This window comes from Pseudophryne corroboree, unplaced genomic scaffold, assembly GCF_028390025.1.
Source record: "Pseudophryne corroboree isolate aPseCor3 unplaced genomic scaffold, aPseCor3.hap2 scaffold_543, whole genome shotgun sequence".
Classification (NCBI taxonomy): domain Eukaryota; kingdom Metazoa; phylum Chordata; class Amphibia; order Anura; family Myobatrachidae; genus Pseudophryne; species Pseudophryne corroboree.
Window position 1 is genome coordinate 392,778 of NW_026970144.1, and position 21,601 is coordinate 414,378.

At 48.6% G+C, this 21,601-nt stretch overlaps 1 protein-coding gene across 2 annotated transcripts in view; it reads left to right on the forward strand.

Moving 5' to 3' along the window:
• Positions 1-4,923, forward strand: part of LOC135032397 (zinc finger protein 585A-like) — a 76,461-nt gene extending 71,538 nt beyond the window's left edge. Inside the window, exon 6 of one of the 2 annotated variants that reach the window (XM_063954087.1) lies at positions 1,730-4,923. In XM_063954087.1, the coding sequence (XP_063810157.1) occupies positions 1,730-3,897 (2,168 nt within the window). In that variant the 3' untranslated portion in view covers positions 3,898-4,923. The remainder of the gene's footprint in view (positions 1-1,729) is intronic. The other variant, XM_063954088.1, reaches the window with a different exon arrangement.
• The last annotated feature ends 16,678 nt before the right edge of the window (positions 4,924-21,601 follow it).

Consider the following 21,601-nt stretch of genomic DNA (forward strand, 5'->3'; position numbering starts at 1 on the left):
CTTTAACAGTGATTTATAACAGAGGCACTTTTCATCAGTCTCCTTTTTACAAATACTTCAGCCCGTGGACGCACGGCTGATTTTCATGAAGCATCAATGCAGCCCTTAATTAGGGTTTATTAAAGGTTTTCTTATTCATATTGGTTCAGGAGATACGGCAGTCTTGTATATATTTATACATTATTAATTGTTCATTATTTTTAGGCTAGTTCATGCACTGTACTTTTATGTGGTTGATATAACCATATTTTAATAAAAAATACTTATTGGATTCATCCTGCGCTCCCATTTTTTCTTTTTTCCTACGGAGCCCGTCTATTCCCCATGGTCCTTACGGAGTCCCCAGCATCCACTACGGACTACGAAAAAATAGATTTACCGGTGAGTAAAATCTTATTTTACACCTTATTGAAAGCAGAAGCCAAAGCATGTGATGGCCGGGCGCCATGATCCAAAATGGCAGCCACCTCACTTCCCAATATCACCACCGGGCTCCAGTGACTATGGGCAGCCCGTTCTGTCCCCAGAAGTAGTGGGAGCTGTGCACCTGTGTGATTGGGAGAGCAAGTGCTCCCTCCTGAGCCAAAAGCTCCTCCAAGGTAGGTGTCCGGAGCGTGCAGGAAAGACTGGGCGCACATAGCCCCAGACTACAGCCCGTGACTTCAGCAGCGTCACTAGGCTGCGGCAGTGAACAGTGCCCGGAGTGAGCGGAGCGAGTGGCTTTTGCACAGTAGGAGTGGGGGACTTAATAAATTGGGTCTTGGTCCCAGTGGTGGCTGAGAGCTATCAGGTAGGGTAGATAAGAAGCTACTTAGTGAGGAGAACTCCAGAAAGCACGTCTGGATGGACTCAGGCCCCTCTTATTTATTATTTTATATACTAACGGGTGAAAGGTGTGGTACATCCCTACAAAGGCAGATCCAATCTCTTTCTCATCAGACTTTGCAGTCTTTCCTGCACTCTCACTCAGATGTTCACTGCTGCCAGTAGCACACGTATGAAAAGCAGAAGTATGGTGGCAGCTGTATAGATTCTGATATGTAATTCTCTATATCATACTTACCATACACACATCATCCTTATTACTATTGAGAGAATAGAGGTAAGACACTGATGATGGGGGTGTAAGAGGTGGATTATAACCTAGCAGATGATGATTACAGGGTATTATATGGTGTATTGCATGTAAAGTACTTTGTTCCACACCTACTCTGCTGCAACAATATACCTTATATAAGGGTAAGTAACACATGTACAGGCTTACCAGCGTATGAGCACACACATGAAGGAATGCTACCTTACCAATGCTTCCAGGAGTAACGTTAGGAGACATTTCTCTGATCCATCAGCTCATATGACTGATGTTATTGTTCATCTAGAATCTCCAATTCATACGATATGTTCCCCATCCATTGTTTTACATTGGTGCTGACATAGGACTTGGCGAGTGACTACATCTCCATATATACTTCATGGTTAGTTACCAGTACAAGAGAGAGTTATATCTAAGTCTTATTATAATATTACATTTGTTATTGTGAGTGTTCTCAGGAGGGTGGACACAATGATCGTCTGAGACACAATATTATAAAGCCTTCATTAAAAGTTATGTTTTATTATACACACACATTTACAATTAAGTGTCCCAGAGAGTCGTCTTCTCCTATTGTTTACAAGATTAATATTGTTACAGAAAATGTCTCATTTCCATAATGTGTTTTATTTCCAGCAGATGGACACACAAGCAGGAATATCTCAGAAGGACATCTAATGTTATCCCCGGATTGTGACATAAAAGATAATGACAGTAGACAGGAATCTCCCGGAGATAACCCCATTACCCCAATTATACATCCAGCTCTATCAGCTGATCCCTCTGATCCTGGGGAATGTTCTCCTGATCACTCTGATATTGGTGCATCTGTTACAGCTCTGACAGTAGATACAGTGTTTCCCTGTTCTATAGATGCCAAATGTTTTACACAGAACACAAAGCTTATCACCCATCAGGCAGCTAAGGCAGGTGATAAACCATTTCCATGTTCTGAGTGTCGGAAATGTTTTACATACAAATCATATCTTGTTAGACATCAGAAAAGTCACACAGGTGAGAATACATTTCCATGTTCTGAGTGTGGGAAATGTTTTGCACATAAATCATATCTTATTAAACATCAGAGAAGTCACACAGGTGAGAAGCCATTTTCTTGCTCTGAGTGCGGGAAATGTGTTACACGGAAATCACAACTTGTTGCACATCAGCGAAGACACACAGGTGAGAGGCCATTTCCATGTTCTGAGTGTGGGAAATCTTTTATACAGAAATCACAACTCGTTAAACATCAGCGAAGTCACACAGGTGAGAATACATTTCCATGTTCTGAGTGTGGGAAATGTTTTACACCCAAATCGTATCTTGTTATACATCAGAGAAGTCACACAGGTGAGAGGCCATTTCCATGTTCTGAGTGTGGGAAATGTTTTACACGGAAATCATATCTTGTTAAACATCAGCAAAGTCACACAGGTGAGAATACATTTCCATGTTCTGAGTGTGGGAAATGTTTTGCACATAAATCATATCTTATTGAACATCAGAGAAGTCACACAGGTGAGAGGCCATTCCCATGTTCTGAGTGTGTAAAATGTTTTGGACACAAAGCAGATCTTATTAAACATCAAAGAAGTCACACAGGTGAGAAGCCATTTTCTTGCTCTGAGTGTGGGAAATGTGTTACACGGAAATCACAACTTGTTGCACATCAGCGAAGACACACAGGTGAGAGGCCATTTCCATGTTCTGAGTGTGGGAAATCTTTTATACAGAAATCACATCTTGTTAAACATCAGCGAAGTCACACAGGTGAGAATACATTTCCATGTTCTGAGTGTGGGAAATGTTTTACACCCAAATCGTATCTTGTTATACATCAGAGAAGTCACACAGGTGAGAGGCCATTTCCATGTTCTGAGTGTGGGAAATGTTTTACACAGAAATCACACCTTTTTAGACATCAGAAAAGTCACACAGGAGAGAATCCATTTTCTTGCTCTGAGTGTGGGAAATGTTTTACACGGAAATCATATCTTGTTAAACATCAGCAAAGTCACACAGGTGAGAGGCCATTTCCATGTTCTGAGTGTGGGAAATGTTTTATAAAGAAATCATCTCTTGTTATACATCAGAGAAGTCACACAGGTGAGAGGCCATTTCCATGTTCTGAGTGTGGGAAATGTTTTATAAAGAAATCAGCTCTTGTTACACATCAGAGAAGTCACACAGGTGAGAATACATTTCCATGTTCTGAGTGTGGGAAATGTTTTGCACATAAATCATATCTTATTAAACATCAGAGAAGTCACACAGGTGAGAAGCCATTTCTATGTTCTGAGTGTGGGAAATGTTTTACACAGAAATCACATCTTGTTAGACATCAGAAAAGTCACACAGGTGAGAAACCATTTTCTTGCTCGGAGTGTGGGAAATGTTTTACACGGAAATCGCATCTTATTATACATCAGCGAATTCACACAGGTGAGAATCCATTTCCATGTTCTGAGTGTGGAAAATGTTTTGGACACAAATCAGATCTTATTAAACATTATAGAAGTCACACAGGTGAGAAGCCATTTTCTTGCTCTGAGTGTTGGAAATGTTTTGCACATAAATCAGATCTTATTAAACATCAGAGAAGTCACACAGGTGAGAAGCCTTTTTCTTGCTCTGAGTGTGGGAAATGTTTTACACGGAAATCACAACTTGTTACACATCAGCGAAGTCACACAGGTGAGAAGCCATTTCCATGTTCTGAGTGTGGGAAATTTTTTGGACACAAATCAGATCTTATTAAACATTATAGAAGTCACACAGGTGAGAAGCCATTTTCTTGCTCTTAGTGGGAAATGGTGTTTAAGTAAATCACATCTAGTTATACATCATAGAAGTCACACAAATGAGAAGCCATTTCCATACTCTGAGAAGTAAATCAGCTCTTGTTGCACACAATAGACATCACTCAGGTGAGGAACCATTTTAATATTCTGGAGTATACTCATCATTGCCATGTGGTTCTTATCCTATCTCCTATGCTATTTGCAATATACATGCTACCGCAGGGTGAAATAATCAGATGTCATGCCCTCATCTACCACTGCTATACAGATGACCTGTCTTTTGCTCCGGGTACTGAGAACCCAGTACCATTCCTAAATGGTTGTCTAGCTGAGCTCCAGGTGTGGGTGATGCCAGTTGACTGTGACTCAGTCCTGGTGAAACAGGTACACATGATAGAAGCTCACCGTCATAGGGCAGGGCTACAACTCAGCTTTGCAAACCAACGCTTGGGCGTTCAGAGTTACAAAATACTGATCCTGTGTGGAATCTTGGTTTCCTGGATTGTGGAGTGACACTTAGACATCAGGTATCAGCCACAATCAGATCCTCATCTGAGGAACATAGCCAGACTCCAGCACTTATTTCCCTCAGAAGATCTACCTACAGTCATACATGCACTTGTATCATCACGCATAGACTACTTCAATGTCCTCTACCTGGGTCTCCCAGCAAAATAATTGCACCGTTTGTAGCTTGTACAGAATGCAGCAGCCAGGCTGTTACCTAACCAGCCCGTTCCTGCCACATAACACCCATTCTCTGGTCCCTTCACCGGCTGCCTGTAATATGGGGACTCTATTACATAATCTTACTGACTCTCCCAGCCCTACATGACCAGGGTCCATGGTACCAGAAGCAAATTCTGCCTCCTTACTGCCCTGCTTTCTAACTTCCACCTGCAGTGCTGAAATGTCAGGGGGGAGACAGGGTAGGTGGCAGTAGTGGGGAGGGGAGACAGGGCATGCGACAGTTCACAGCCACCAGGAGAATTAAATTCTGGATTTCTTGACTGGGTGGGTGGCAGTAGTTGGGGGAGACAGGGTGGGTGGCAGTAGTGAGGAGGGACAGGGTGGTAGCAGTAGTGGGGGGAGACAGGGTGGGTGGCAGTAGTGGGGGAGTCAGGGCGGTGTCAGAAGGGGGAGGCAGGTGGATGGCAGTAGTGGGGAGAGACGGTGAGTGGCAGTAGTGGGGGAGAAAGGTTGGTAGTAGTTGGGGGGGAGTCAGGGCAGGTGGCAGTAGTGGGGGCGAAAGGGTGGTGGCAGTAGTGGGGTGAGACACGACGGATGGAAGTAGTAGGGAAGACAGGGCAGATGGCCGCAGTGCAGTACCAGGGGCTGCTGGAGGCAGTAAAGAGGTATATGGGTCCAGTACAGAATCCGTTGATAATAAGACTTAATGATTATTATGCTTCCTTATGTCTAATCCCTTGTATGTTACTGTTATTTGCAGTGTCAGCCTTTATGTGTGTTCTGTGTAATAATCCTGAAAGTAGTGCTGCTACCGATCTCATATCATTTGTGGTAACTTGGAAAAGATGAGATATGAGGTGCACTCTGGAAGCTTATAGGGGGTTAATCAGAGATGACCGCAGATGTGACATCACGCAGCCCCCCCCCCCCCCCCCCGGGAAAATGGTCCTGGCCCGCCCGCATTTACCCCTAGGGATGCGACCACAATGTGTGTCTGAGCAGCCGCTGCGCACGTGCATTTTGCCACCACCAGCAGACTGCTGCGTGGTGCTATTGCGGCTTGGTCTGAATGACCCCCATAGGCTTTTGGCTCCTGATATGTATCTGCTTTACTTATCTGCAAAACTGAAACATAACCTGAATTGTTTCTGCTTTAAAGAATATTTCTCTTATGTCATAGAGGTCCACTAGGAGCCATGGGCACTTTAAATGTTTCACAATGTGGGCTGGCTCCTCTCTCTATGCCCCTCCTACCAGACTCAGTTTAGTTAATGTGCCCGGAGGAGCCGGTCACAGCTAGGGGGGCTCCTAGGAGTTTTCTTAGTTTTATTGTTTTCTAGAGTGTTATTTTACAGGAGGCTGTTTGGCACCAGTCTGCCAGCTTTCTGGGACTTAGGGGGGAGAATGGACCAACTTAATACAGAGTTACTGGCTCCATTACTCCGCTGACAGGACACTGAGCTCCTGAGGGAAATGTCCGCAACCCCCACTATGGTGACCGCACACTCCCGCAGCACGCTGACACCCCTACAGAGCCAGAAGAGTGGTGAGTACAGCGCCGGATTCCCGGTTAGTGGGTCGCCGGTGGGTATGGTGGCACAATGGTGGGAGCGCAGCTCTGGTTTCAGGCTGCGCTCCTGGAAGGCTCAGCAACATATTAACTGTATGTCAGCGCTATGAGGGGCGTTCTGAGCCAGCAAGACTACCCTACACTGGTCTGACTGGGGCTGTGTCCCGCTGTCACACATAATACCACAAGGCCAGTATAAACAAAAGGGCGGGGCTTCCACTCAGGGCAGACCCAGCAGCTCACTAGTGCCATTTTCTCTGCAGATCTCACCACAGGATGCTGACAGGGAAGCGCTGCCCCTCCAGACAACTCCAGCATACCTCTGCGGTACCAGGGGGTTATAGAGGGGGAAGTGTAATTAAATGGTACTAGCTACCCTATTAAGGGTAATTAGTCAGCACCGGGCTTTTATACTATTAGCCAGATAGGGCGCTGTGTGGCTGGTTCCTCATACTCTGTGACTCTTTGAAGGTACTCTGGGGGAAGCTGACATTTTCCTGTGTGTGTGTGTGCGCATATATCTCACATTACCATGTCAGGGGACTGTGGGGGTGATTCTGAGCACAGCTATGATCAATCACACTGACATGCGGGGGGACGCACAGGGCTAGTCCGCCCTGCATGTCAGTGCCGGCCCCCCACAGAAGTGCAAAGGCATCGCTCCCGGCCAGCACAGCTTTAGCCGAGAGCTTGTCATCGCTCCACAGCTCGCTGCAGCCCACCACCCGTTTGGTACAGCCACGCCTACGTTGGCCGGACCGCTCCCACAAAACGGCGACCAAATGCCGCCGTTCCGCCCCCTCCCGCCTAGCGACTGCCTCTGCCTGTCAATCAGGCAGAGGCAATTGTATCCCTGATACGGCCTTCAGCTGCCTGGCCGGCGTATGCGCAGTAGGGACCCGTTCGCTCGGCTGTGACAAAAAGCAGCAAGTGAACTGGTCACAATGACCCCTTGTGTGTCTTGTACTGCAGAGTGTTATCTTCTCCAGGGAAGTCCCTGCTGTGTACTCAAAACAGTACACCTCAGGCTTCTGGGTCTGAACCCGTTTGGGTGGACTCCATAAGGGGTATGATATCAAATATCTCTACCAGATTATCCCATACTGAGAAAGAGACACAGTTTTTGAGAAAGTCTGTGGAGGATCTGATGAATAGGGATTCAGCCCCCACAACTGCGCCTCTCACCCCACCCACGTATCCACAAAAGCGTACACTGGCCCAGATAATGCATGCTGACACTGATACCGATGCCTCAGATACAGGGGATGGTGAGGTGGATCTGGTGGGTGGATGATGCAGCTCCTGCCCGAGGGGTACAAGCTATGATTGAGGCCATTAGGGATATTTTGCAGATAACTGAGAAGGTTCCTGTTCAGGAAGAGGAATCTTATTTTAATGTAAAAAAGAAATCCTCGGTTACCTTCCCTGCATCAAAGGAGTTATACTCCCTATTTATAGGAACCTGGGAAAACCCAGAGGAAAAATTCCAAATCCCTAAAAGGCTGCTCATTTCTTTCCCTCAGGAGTATAGGAAGAAGTGGGAAAACCCATCTATTGTGGACGCGTCTGTGTCTAGATTGTCAAATAAAGTTGTTTTACCTGTTCCTGGTACAGCCTCCTTACAGGATCTGGCTGACCACAAGATTGAGACTACGCTCAAATCACTATGCACTGCTACAGGAGTGGCTCACAGACCCACTATTGCTTGTGCGTGGATTTCTAGGTCCATAGTAAAGTGGTCAGGCACCTTACTAGATGATTTAGAGTCCATAAATGGGAGTGACATTTACATCTTTTTACATCACATACAGGATTCCGCAGGCTTCATGGTGGAGGCCATGAAGGAAATTGGCCTGCTTAATGCAAGGGCCACAACTGTGGCAGTTTCGGCAGGCAGGGGACTGTGGCTTCACCAATGGACTTGTTAACACAGAATCCAAGAAAAGTGGAGATCCTGCTCTTCACAGGTGAGTCCCTGTTACATGGATATCCAAGGCAGCTGCAGGTAAGTCGACGTATCTTTCTTTCGCAACTACACCGGCTAGGAAATCATATCCTACACCTACACTGCAATCCTTTTGGGCTGCAAAGCTTAAAAAGAAGTCCAAGGGTTCCTCCACATCCTTTAGAGGAGGTTGAGGAAAATCCAGAAAACCTGCAGTGACAGGTTCCCAGGAACAGACCAGGTTCTGCTTCCTCAAAACCTTCGGCATGACGGTGAACCTCACTGCCTGGAGACCAGGCAGGTGGGAGCAAGGTTAAAAGATTTCAGTCACATCTGGGTGACATCATGCCTAGACCCCTGGGTAAAAGCTATTGCCCAGGGATACAGACGGGAGTTTCAATAACTCCCACCTCACAGATTCATCAAATCAGGCTTACCAGCTTCTCAGGAAAACAGTACAATCCTGCAGGAGGCTATTCAAAATAAGAATTTACTTACCGATAATTCTATTTCTCGGAGTCCGTAGTGGATGCTGGGGTTCCTGAAAGGACCATGGGGAATAGCGGCTCCGCAGGAGACAGGGCACAAAAGTAAAGCTTTCCGATCAGGTGGTGTGCACTGGCTCCTCCCCCTATGACCCTCCTCCAAGCCAGTTAGGTACTGTGCCCGGACGAGCGTACACAATAAGGGAGGAATTTTGAATCCCGGGTAAGACTCATACCAGCCACACCAATCACACCGTACAACTTGTGATCTAAACCCAGTTAACAGTATGATAACAGCGGAGCCTCTGGAAAGATGGCTCACAACAATAATAACCCGATTTTTGTAACTATGTACAAGTATTGCAGATAATCCGCACTTGGGATGGGCGCCCAGCATCCACTACGGACTCCGAGAAATAGAATTATCGGTAAGTAAATTCTTATTTTCTCTATCGTCCTAGTGGATGCTGGGGTTCCTGAAAGGACCATGGGGATTATACCAAAGCTCCCAAACGGGTGGGAGAGTGCGGATGACTCTGCAGCACCGAATGAGAGAACTCCAGGTCCTCCTTAGCCAGGGTATCAAATTTGTAGGATTTTACAAACGTGTTTGCCCCTGACTAAATAACCGCTCGGCAAAGTTGTAAAGCCGAGACCCCTCGGGCAGCCGCCCAAGATGAGCCCACCTTCCTTGTGGAATGGGCATTTACATATTTTGGCTGTGGCAGGCCTGCCACAGAATGTGCAAGCTGAATTGTATTACACATCCAACTAGCAATAGTCTGCTTAAAAGCAAGAGCACCCAGTTTGTTGGGTGCATACAGGATAACAGCAAGTCAGTTTTCCTGACTCCAGCCGTCCTGGAACCTATATTTTCAGGGCCCTGACAACATCCAGCAACTTGGAGTCCTCCAAGTCCCTAGTAGGTGCAAGGCACCACAATAAGCTGGTTCAGGTGAAACACTGACACCACCTTAGGGAGAGAACTGGGGACGAGTCCGCAGCTCTGCCCTGTCCGAATGGACAAACAAATATGGGCTTTTTTGAGAAAAAAACCACCAATTTGACACTCGCCTGGTCCAGGCCAGGGCCAAGAACATGGTCACTTTTCATGTGAGATGCTTCAAATCCACAGATTTGACTGGTTTTAAACCAATGTGATTTGAAGAATCCCAGAACTACGTTGAGATCCCACAGTGCCACTGGAGGCACAAAAGAAGGTTGTATATGCAATACTCCCTTGACAAAGTTCTGGACTTCAGGAACTGAAGCCAATTCTTTCTGGAAGAAAATTGACAGGGCCGAAATTTGAACCTTAATGGACCCCAATTTGAGGCCCATAGACACTCCTGTTTGCAGGAAATGCAGGAATCGACCGAGTTGAAATTTCTTTGTGGGGCCTTCCTGGCCTCACACCACGCAACATATTTTCGCCACATGTGGTGATAATGTTGTGCGGTCACCTCCTTTCTGGCTTTGACCAGGGTAGGAATGACCTCTTCCGGAATGCCTTTTTCCCTTAGGATCCGGCGTTCCACCGCCATGCCAACAAACGCAGCTGCGGTAAGTCTTGGAACAGACATGGTACTTGCTGAAGCAAGTCCCTTCTTAGCGGCAGAGGCCATAAGACCTCTGTAAACATCTCTTGAAGTTCCGGGTACCAAGTCCTTCTTGGCCAATCCGGAGCCATGAGTATAGTTCTTACTCCTCTACGTCTTATAATTCTCAGCACCTTAGGTATGAGAAGCAGAGGAGGGAACACATACACCGACTGGTACACCCACGGTGTTACCAGAACGTCCACAGCTATTGCCTGAGGGTCTCTTGACCTGGCGCAATACCTGTCCCGTTTTTTGTTCAGACGGGACGCCATCATGTCCACCTTTGGTATTTCCCAACGGTTTACAATCATGTGGAAAAAACTTCCCGATGAAATTTCCACTCTCCCGGGTGGAGGTCGTGCCTGCTGAGGAAGTCTGCTTCCCAGTTTCCATTCCCGGGATGAAACACTGCTGACAGTGCTATCACATGATTTTCCGCCCAGCGAAAAGTCCTTGCAGTTTTTGCCATTGCCCTCCTGCTTCTTGTGTCGCCCTGTCTGTTTACGTGGGCGACTGCCGTGATGTTTTTCCCACTGGATCAATACCGGCTGACCTTGAAGCAGAGGTCTTGCTAAGCTTAGAGCATTATAAATTTACCCTTAGCTCCAGTATATTTATGTGGAGAAAAGTCTCCAGACTTGATCACACTCCCTGGAAATTTTTTCCTTGTGTGACTGCTCCCCAGCCTCTCGGGCTGGGCTCCATGGTCACCAGCATCCAATCCTGAATGCCGAATCTGCGGCCCTCTAGAAGATGAGCACTCTATAACCACCACAGGAGAGACACCCTTGTCCTTGGATATAGGGTTATCCGCTGATGCATCTGAAGATGCGATCCGGACCATTTGTCCAGCAGATCCCACTGAAAAGTTCTTGCGTGAAATCTGCCGAATGGAATTGCTTCGTAGGAAGCCACCATTTTCTACCAGGACCCTTGTGCAATGATGCACTGTTTTTAGGAGGTTCCTGACTAGCTCGGATAACTCCCTGGCTTTCTCTTTCGGGAGAAACACCTTTTTCTGGACTGTGTCCAGAATCATCCCTAGGCACAGCAGACGTGTCGTCGGGATCAGCTGCGATTTTGGAATATTTAGAATCCACCCGTGCTGTTGTAGCAGTATCCGAGATAGTGCTACTCCTACCTCCAACTGTTCCCTGGACTATGCCCTTATCAGGAGATCGTCCAAGTAAGGGATAATTAAGACGCCTTTTCTTCGAAGAAGAATCATCATTTCGGCCATTACCTTAGTAAAGACCCGGGGTGCCGTGGACAATCCAAACGGCAGCGTCTGAAACTGATAGTGACAGTTCTGCACCACGAACCTGAGGTACCCTTAGTGAGAAGGGCAAATTTGGGACATAGAGGTAAGCATCCCTGATGTCCCGGGACACTATATAGTCCCCTTCTTCCTGTTCGTTATCACTGCTCTGAGTGACTCCATCTTGATTTGAACCTTTGTAAGTGTTCAAAAAAATATTTAGATTTAGAATAAGTCTCACCTAGCCTTCTGGCTTCAGTACCACAATATAGTGTGGAATAATACCCCTTTTCTTGTAGTAGGAGGGGTAATTTAATTATCACCTGCTGGGAATACAGCTTGTGAATTTTTTCCCATACTGCCTCCTTGTCGGAGGGAGACCTTGGTAAAGCAGACTTCAGGAGCCTGCGAAGGGGAAACGTCTCGACATTCCAATCTGTACCCCTGGGATACTACTTGTAGGATCCAGGGGTCCTGTACGGTCTCAGCGCCATGCTGAGAACTTGTCAGAAGCGGTGGAACGCTTCTGTTCCTGGGAATGGGCTGCCTGCTGCAGTCTTCTTCCCTTTCCTCTATCCCTGGGCAGATATGATCTTATAGGGACGAAAGGACTGAGGCTGAAAAGACGGTGTCTTTTTCTGCAGAGATGTGACTTAGGGTAAAAACGGTGGATTTTCCAGCAGTTGCTGTGGCCACCAGGTCCGATGGACCGACCCCAAATAACTCCTCTTCCTTTATACGGCAATACACCTTTGTGCCGTTTGGAATCTGCATCACCTGACCACTGTCGTGTCCATAACATCTTCTGGCAGTTATGGACATCGCATTTACTCTTGATGCCAGAGTGCAAATATCCCTCTGTGCATCTCGCATATATAGAAATGCATCCTTTAAATGCTCTATAGTCAATAAAATACTGTCCCTGTCAAGGGTATCAATATTTTTAGTCAGGGAATCCGACCAAGCCACCCCAGCTCTGCACATCCAGGCTGAGGCGATCGCTGGTCGCAGTATAACACCAGTATGTGTGTATATACTTTTTATGATATTTTCCAGCCTCCTGTCAGCTGGTCCTTGAGGACGGCCCTATCTATAGACGGTACCGCCACTTGTTTTGATAAGCGTGTGAGCGCCTTATCCACCCTAAGGGGTGTTTCCCAACGCGCCCTAACTTCTGGCGAGAAAGGGTATACCGCCCATAATTTTCTATCGGGGGGAACCCACGCATCATCACACACTTTATTTAATTTATCTGATTCAGGAAAAACTATGGTAGTTTTTTCACATCCCACATAATACCCTCTTTTGTGGTACTTGTAGTATCAGAAATATGTAACACCTCCTTCATTGCCTTTAACGTGTGGCCCTAATAAGGAATACGTTTGTTTATTCACCGTCGACACTGGATTCAGTGTCCCTGTCTGTGTCGACCGACTAAAGTAAACGGGCGTTTTAAAACCCCTGACGGTGTTTTTGAGACGTCTGGACCGGTACTAATTGTTTGTCGGCCGTCTCATGTCGTCAACCGACCTTGCAGCGTGTTGACAATATCACGTAATTCCCTAAATAAGCCATCCATTCCGGTGTCGACTCCCTAGAGAGTGACATCACCATTACAGGCAATTGCTCCGCCTCCTCACCAACATCGTCCTCCTACATGTCGACACACACGTACCGACACACAGCACACACACAGGGAATGCTCTGATAGAGGACAGGACCCACTAGCCCTTTGGAGAGACAGAGGGAGAGTTTGCCAGCACACACCAAAAACGCTATAATTATATAGGGACAACCTTATATAAGTGTTTTCCCTTATAGCATCTTTTTTATATATTTCTAACGCCAAATTAGTGCCCCCCCTCTCTGTTTTAACCCTGTTTCTGTAGTGCAGTGCAGGGGAGAGCCTGGGAGCCTTCCCTCCAGCCTTTCTGTGAGGGAAAATGGCGCTGTGTGCTGAGGAGATAGGCCCCGCTCCTTTTTCGGCGGCCTCGTCTCCCGCTCTTAACGGATTCTGGCAGGGGTTAAATATCTCCATATAGCCTCCGGAGGCTATATGTGAGGTATTTTTAGCCAAAATAGGTTTTCATTTGCCTCCCAGGGCGCCCCCCTCCCAGCGCCCTGCACCCTCAGTGACTGCCGTGTGAAGTGTGCTGAGAGGAAAATGGCGCACAGCTGCAGTGCTGTGCGCTACCTTTAGAAGACTGAGGAGTCTTCTGCCGCCGATTCTGGACCTCTTCTTATTTCAGCATCTGCAAGGGGGCCGGCGGCAAGGCTCCGGTGACCATCCAGGCTGTACCTGTGATCGTCCCTCTGGAGCTGATGTCCAGTAGCCAAGAAGCCAATCCATCCTGCACGCAGGTGAGTTCACTTCTTCTCCCCTAAGTCCCTCGTTGCAGTGATCCTGTTGCCAGCAGGACTCACTGTAAAATAAAAAACCTAAGCTAAACTTTTCTAAGCAGCTCTTTAGGAGAGCCACCTAGATTGCACCCTTCTCGGCCGGGCACAAAAATCTAACTTGGAGGAGGGTCATAGGGGGAGGAGCCAGTGCACACCACCTGATCGGAAAGCTTTACTTTTGTGCCCTGTCTCCTGCGGAGCCGCTATTCCCCATGGTCCTTTCAGGAACCCCAGCATCCACTAGGACGATAGAGAAAAATTGGTGCAAACACAAGTCATTGTTCCAGTTCCACCTCAACTACAGAACAGGGGTTATTACTCCAATCTGTTTGTGGTACCGAAACAGGGCGGTTCGGTGAGACCGATATTGAACCTAAAATCCTTGAACCCTTGAGGGTATTCAAATTCAAGATGGAGTCTCTGAGAGCGGTAATCTCAGGTCTGGAGGAGGGGGAATTCCTGGTATCCCTTGATATCAAGGATACACACCTTCACATTCCGATCTGGCCGCCTCACCAGACTTATCGAAGGTTTGCACTACAGGACTGTCACTATCAGTTCCAGGCAGTGCCATTTGGCCTCTACAGCACCGAGGGTGTTCACCAAGGTCACGGCAGAGCTGATGCTCCTCCACAAGCAGGGAGTGAACATAATTCCATATCTGGACGATTTACTGATAAAAGCATTTTCCAGGGAGAGGTTGTTGCAGAGTACTACTCTCTCAACTCATCTACTTCACGATCATGGATGGATTCTGAACCTTCCAAAATCACATTTAGAGCCGACAAGGAGACTTCCCTTCTTGGGGATGATACTCGACATGGAAGTTCATAGAGTGTTTCTTCCATTGGAAAAAGTGTTGGTGATCCAGTCAATGGTCCTGGATGTCCTGAAGCCAGCCCGGGTATCGGTTCATCAGTGCATTCACCTTCTGGGGAAGATGGTAGCCTCCTACGAGGCACTGCAGTACGGAAGATTCCATGCAAGATTCTTCCAGCTGGATCTCCTGGACAAGTGGTTCAGATCACATTTTCACATGCACCAGCGGATACGCCTGTCGCCAAAAGCCAGAGTTTCACTTCTCTGGTGGCTGCAGACTTCTCACCTGATCGTAGGCCACAGGTTCGGGATTGAAAATTGGATTCTTCTAACCACAGATGCAAACCTTAGAGGTTGGGGAGCAGTCACCCCATGGGGAAAACTTCCAAGGAAAGTGGTCAAGTCAGGAAGCCATCCTTCCAATAAACATTCTGGAACTAAGGGCCGTATACAATGCCATTCTACAAGCGGCACAGCTTCTAAGAGATAAAGCCATTCAGGTTCAGTCGGACAATGTAACGGCGGTGTCCTACATAAACTGACAGGGCAGAACGAAGAGCAGAGCTGCACTGTCAGAGGTAACAAGAATTATTCTCTGGGCAGAAAGACATGTATTGGCACTGTTGTCAATCTTCATTCCAGAAGTGGAATACTGGGAAGCAGACTTCCTCAGCAGACACAATCTCCATCTAGGAGAGTGGGGCCTCCACATAGAGGTGTTCGAGGAGGTTACAAGCCAGTGGGGAGTACCTCAGATAGACATGATGGCCTCTCGTCTCAACAAGAAGCTTAGGCGGTACTGTTCCAGGTCGAGATACCTGCAAGCAGTGGCCGTAGATGCGCTGATAACTCTGGGTTTTCCAGTCAGTATATGTGTTCCCTCCACTTCCACTCATCCCAAGGATTCTCAGTAGAATCAAAAGAACAAGGCTTCAGGCAATCCTCATTGCTCTGGACTAGCCAAGAAGGGCTTGGTACGCGGATCTTCTGGAATTACTCATAGAGGGTCCGAGGCCTCATCTCTTTGTGAGGACCTGCTGCAACAGCGGCTATTTGTTCATCAAGACTTACCACAGCTATGTTTGATGGCATGGAAGTTGAGCGCCAGATCTTAGCTCGGAAGGGGATTCTGAACAGGGTGATTCCTACTCTGATCCAAGCTAGGAAGGGAGTAACGTCTAAGCATTACCATCGGATTTGGAAAAAAATATGTATCTTGGTGTGAATCCAAGAAGTTTCTTGCAGTAGAGTTTAAAGTGGGGCGTTTCCTCCTCTTTCTGCAAGCTAGTGTGGATGTGGGCCTACACCTAGGCTCCATAACGGTCTAGATTTCGGCCTTGTCAGACATTCTTGAAAGGGGTTCTGCACATCCAACCGCCCTATGGCACCTTGGGATCTTAATGTGTTGTTACAGTTCTTGCAATCGTATTTTCTTGAGCCTTTACAGGAGCTAGATGTAAAGTGTCTTACATGGAAGGCTGTCATACTGTTGGCCTTGGCATCAGCAAGACGTGTGTCAGAATTCGGGGCATTGTCACACAAGAGCCCCTACTTGGTTTTTCATGAGGATAGAGCTGAGATCAGAATGCGTCATCAGTTTCTTCCTAAGGTTGTGTCTGCATTTTATATCGACCAACCTATTGTGGCGCCAGTGGCTACTGACACCTCGGCTTCTTCAAAGTCCTTGGACGTTGTGAGAGCTTTGAAGATATATGTGAAGCGGACAGCTTGTCACAGGAAATCGGACGCGCTGTTTGTCCTTTATGATCCCAATAAGATTGGGTGTCCTGCTTCTAAGCAGACTATTGCTCACTGGATCAGGTTTACTATCCAGCATGCTTATTCCATGGCAGGATTGCCGGTTCCAAGATCTGTACAGGCCCACTGTACTCGTTCATTGGGTTCTTCCTTGGTGGCTGCCCAGGGTGTCTCGGCTCTACAGCTTTGCCGAGCAGCTACTTGGTCAGATTCGAACACATTTGCAAAGTTCTACAAGTTCGATACTTTGGCCTCTGAGGACCTCAAGTTTGGTCACTCAGTTCTGCAGGAACCTCAGCACTCTCCAGTATCCACTAGGACATAAAAGAAAATAGGATTTTAATTACCTGCCGGTAAATCCTTTTCTCGTAGTCCGTAGAGGATGCTGGGCGCCCACCCTGTGCTTCGTATTCCTGCATAGTTAGCTGTTGCTGTTCATGTTTCATGATTTGTTGGCATGGTTTTCCTTTGATTATGTGAGTGCTGGTTCAAATCTCACTACTGTCTGTGTATTTCCTTCTCTTGAAGTATGTCCGTCTCCTTGGGCACAATTTCTAGACTGAGTATGGTAGGAGGGGCATAGAGGGAGGAGCCAGCCCACACTATTAAACTCTTAAAGTGCCCATGGCTCCTAGTGGACCCGTCTATACCCCATGGTACTAAATGGAACCCCAGTATTCTCTATGGACTACGACTATTTTTATCCATGTTGTCCATAGTAAAGTATTTAAATATAGAGAAAAATCTGTGTATTAAAGATATGAAATAAAGTTTGAAAACAAAAGATTTCCGTTGAGTCTTTTTATTTGTGTATTATCTTATTTTCAGATGTTTTTGTACTTTTGCAGTGGGGGGACGGGCCTGACGTGGGGTGGACTAGCCCTGTGCTGAGCATCCCCCCCACATGTCAGTGTGCCTGATCGTAGTCCTGTGCTGAGCATCCCCCCGCATGTCAGTGTGCCTGATCGTAGCCCTGTGCTGAGCATCCCCCCACATGTCAGTGTGCCTGATCGTAGCTCAGTGTAGCCCTGTGCTGAGCATCCCCCCCGCATGTCAGTGTGTATCCCCCCCACATGTCAGTGTGCCTGATCATAGCCCTGTGCTGAGCATCCCCCCCGCATGTCAGTGTGCCTGATCGTAGCCCTGTGCTGAGCATCCCCCCACATGTCAGTGTGCCTGATCGTAGCCCTGTGCTGAGCATCCCCCCACATGTCAGTGTGCCTGATCGTAGCCCTGTGCTGAGCATCCCCCCACATGTCAGTGTGCCTGATCGTAGCCCTGTGCTGAGCATCCCCCCACATGTCAGTGTGCCTGATCGTAGCTCAGTGTAGCCCTGTGCTGAGCATCCCCCCCGCATGTCAGTGTGTATCCCCCCCACATGTCAGTGTGCCTGATCATAGCCCTGTGCTGAGCATCCCCCCTGCATGTCAGTGTGCCTGATCGTAGCCCTGTGCTGAGCATCCCCCCCACATGTCAGTGTGCCTGATCGTAGTCCTGTGCTGAGCATCCCCCCCGCATGTCAGTGTGCCTGATCGTAGCCCTGTGCTGAGCATCCCCCCACATGTCAGTGTGCCTGATCGTAGCCCTGTGCTGAGCAACCCCCCACATGTCAGTGTGCCTGATCGTAGCCCTGTGCTGAGCATCCCCCCACATGTCAGTGTGCCTGATCGTAGCCCTGTGCTGAGCATCCCCCCACATGTCAGTGTGCCTGATCGTAGCCCTGTGCTGAGCATCCCCCCCACATGTCAGTGTGCCTGATCGTAGCCCTGTGCTGAGCATCCCCCCACATGTCAGTGTGCCTGATCGTAGCTCAGTGTAGCCCTGTGCTGAGCATCCCCCCCGCATGTCAGTGTGTATCCCCCCCACATGTCAGTGTGCCTGATCATAGCCCTGTGCTGAGCATCCCCCCTGCATGTCAGTGTGCCTGATCGTAGCCCTGTGCTGAGCATCCCCCCACATGTCAGTGTGCCTGATCGTAGCCCTGTGCTGAGCATCCCCCCACATGTCAGTGTGCCTGATCGTAGCCCTGTGCTGAGCATCCCCCCCACATGTCAGTGTGCCTGATCGTAGCCCTGTGCTGAGCATCCCCCCCGCATGTCAGTGTGCCTGATCGTAGCCCTGTGCTGAGCATCCCCCCACATGTCAGTGTGCCTGATCGTAGCCCTGTGCTGAGCAACCCCCCGCATGTCAGTGTGCCTGATCGTAGCCCTGTGCTGAGCATCCCCCCACATGTCAGTGTGCCTGATCGTAGCCCTGTGCTGAGCATCCCCCCGCATGTCAGTGTGCCTGATCGTAGCCCTGTGCTGAGCATCCCCCCACATGTCAGTGTGCCTGATCGTAGCTCAGTGTAGCCCTGTGCTGAGCATCCCCCCCGCATGTCAGTGTGTATCCCCCCCACATGTCAGTGTGCCTGATCATAGCCCTGTGCTGAGCATCCCCCCCGCATGTCAGTGTGCCTGATCGTAGCCCTGTGCTGAGCATCCCCCCACATGTCAGTGTGCCTGATCGTAGCCCTGTGCTGAGCATCCCCCCACATGTCAGTGTGCCTGATCGTAGCCCTGTGCTGAGCATCCCCCCACATGTCAGTGTGCCTGATCGTAGCCCTGTGCTGAGCATCCCCCCACATGTCAGTGTGCCTGATCGTAGCTCAGTGTAGCCCTGTGCTGAGCATCCCCCCCGCATGTCAGTGTGTATCCCCCCCACATGTCAGTGTGCCTGATCATAGCCCTGTGCTGAGCATCCCCCCTGCATGTCAGTGTGCCTGATCGTAGCCCTGTGCTGAGCATCCCCCCCACATGTCAGTGTGCCTGATCGTAGTCCTGTGCTGAGCATCCCCCCCGCATGTCAGTGTGCCTGATCGTAGCCCTGTGCTGAGCATCCCCCCACATGTCAGTGTGCCTGATCGTAGCCCTGTGCTGAGCAACCCCCCACATGTCAGTGTGCCTGATCGTAGCCCTGTGCTGAGCATCCCCCCACATGTCAGTGTGCCTGATCGTAGCCCTGTGCTGAGCATCCCCCCACATGTCAGTGTGCCTGATCGTAGCCCTGTGCTGAGCATCCCCCCCACATGTCAGTGTGCCTGATCGTAGCCCTGTGCTGAGCATCCCCCCACATGTCAGTGTGCCTGATCGTAGCTCAGTGTAGCCCTGTGCTGAGCATCCCCCCGCATGTCAGTGTGTATCCCCCCCACATGTCAGTGTGCCTGATCATAGCCCTGTGCTGAGCATCCCCCCTGCATGTCAGTGTGCCTGATCGTAGCCCTGTGCTGAGCATCCCCCCACATGTCAGTGTGCCTGATCGTAGCCCTGTGCTGAGCATCCCCCCACATGTCAGTGTGCCTGATCGTAGCCCTGTGCTGAGCATCCCCCCCACATGTCAGTGTGCCTGATCGTAGCCCTGTGCTGAGCATCCCCCCCGCATGTCAGTGTGCCTGATCGTAGCCCTGTGCTGAGCATCCCCCCACATGTCAGTGTGCCTGATCGTAGCCCTGTGCTGAGCAACCCCCCGCATGTCAGTGTGCCTGATCGTAGCCCTGTGCTGAGCATCCCCCCACATGTCAGTGTGCCTGATCGTAGCCCTGTGCTGAGCATCCCCCCGCATGTCAGTGTGCCTGATCGTAGCCCTGCAGAATTGTGCAGGGCTACGATCAGGTCTGAATTAGGCCCAAAGTGCAGATTTCTGAACAGTGCTTTTAGAAGGAACACAAGAAGTGCATAGATCACAATGATCAGTACTCCGGGACACTGAGGTCAAGAAACAAACACTGGTACTAATGACTTCAATACAGATCACTTGGAGCAAGAGACTAGGGTAAGGGGAACAACTATTTTTCAAACACAAAAAACTGGTTTGAAAAAACTAATTATAGATTAAAAAATGAGGATCGTCCAGTACAGAGGACTGTGTACTCAGCATGTCTAAGTACGTGCCACTAGATGATGCGCTGGAATGGGAGGAGGGGGTGGGCTGTATGGGTCCAAGGGGAAAACAGCTCATCTGTTGAGGGTTTCACGGCGCATACTGCATGGGTTGGTGATGTGGGTGGGGGCACATTTGGGAGACAGCGCCTGGCAGGTGGTTATCTCACACGCCTTCATAAGAGATTTGTCATTCGTGCGTGAGGTAACATCAAGAACCAGATGCTTGTAGATCTTCTTTTGATCCTTCATCTGGCACATATCTGCCACAATGTAATTGCCAAATGATTGCTCCAAGTCCAGGGTCCTATTAAGAACCTCCGTGGCGTGAGTAAAAAACTGTTGTGAGCTGAATGGGGCAGAAGTGGGTTTCCGGATGACCTTCACTGTTTCGGGGTCATGGCTGTGGGGTTGGGTCATCCACTTCAGTTGCCTCACTAATGGAAGGCTCCACTTCCAGCTCCAGTGTAATATCCTGCAATATAAAACAATAATAAACTCCATGTAAAAATGTGTGGGTACAATACAATACAAATGTGTATGTACTTACCAGATCCAGACTCCAATGCCTCCTCTTCCACAAGAGTAGGAGAAACCAGATCCAGATTACACTGTGACCTTATCCTTGTCTCTTGCTCCAAAGTGAATTTCATGAGGTCATAATACCACAGCGTTGGCTTATAAACCTCATCCATCCTGGCTCCTGAATGTTGCAATTCCATGTACTTATTCTGCTCCTGTTCGGAAATTTGCAATGTACTTTGTAACAGGAGTCTTGCTAGAATGTGCTCTGCTACTAAAATACCACCAACGACCAACTCCAGGCTTGTGCAAAATCAACATATACCTTTTATTCAGGTTGTTCAAATACAGAGATACACATAAACAAAGATCACTATCTTTAGTATAAACAACCAGGGAGGTTAGGACCTGCCTTACTCCCTCTTACTTAATAAGGAACCCTTCAGGTGCCGGCATCCTGACACTAGTGCCCCAGTCTTCTGGATCCCACTGTCCCTAGCAGACCTATCACCTGGACACTAATTGCCGTCAGGAGCCCTGACTCATGGGAGAGACTCTGCTTTAAACCCAGCAGCCAGGTGCTGGCTGATGAAGCAGCTTATTGGGCTAAGAAGCCTGTAAGACCTGGACTGGACCAAATGGATGGGAACCCGGTCCATCCACACTTCCCATCTACCCCCAAGACAATGTGTATAGCTTACAGGTGGCAAAGTACCTCTCCTGCTACAACTTCTTTACCCAA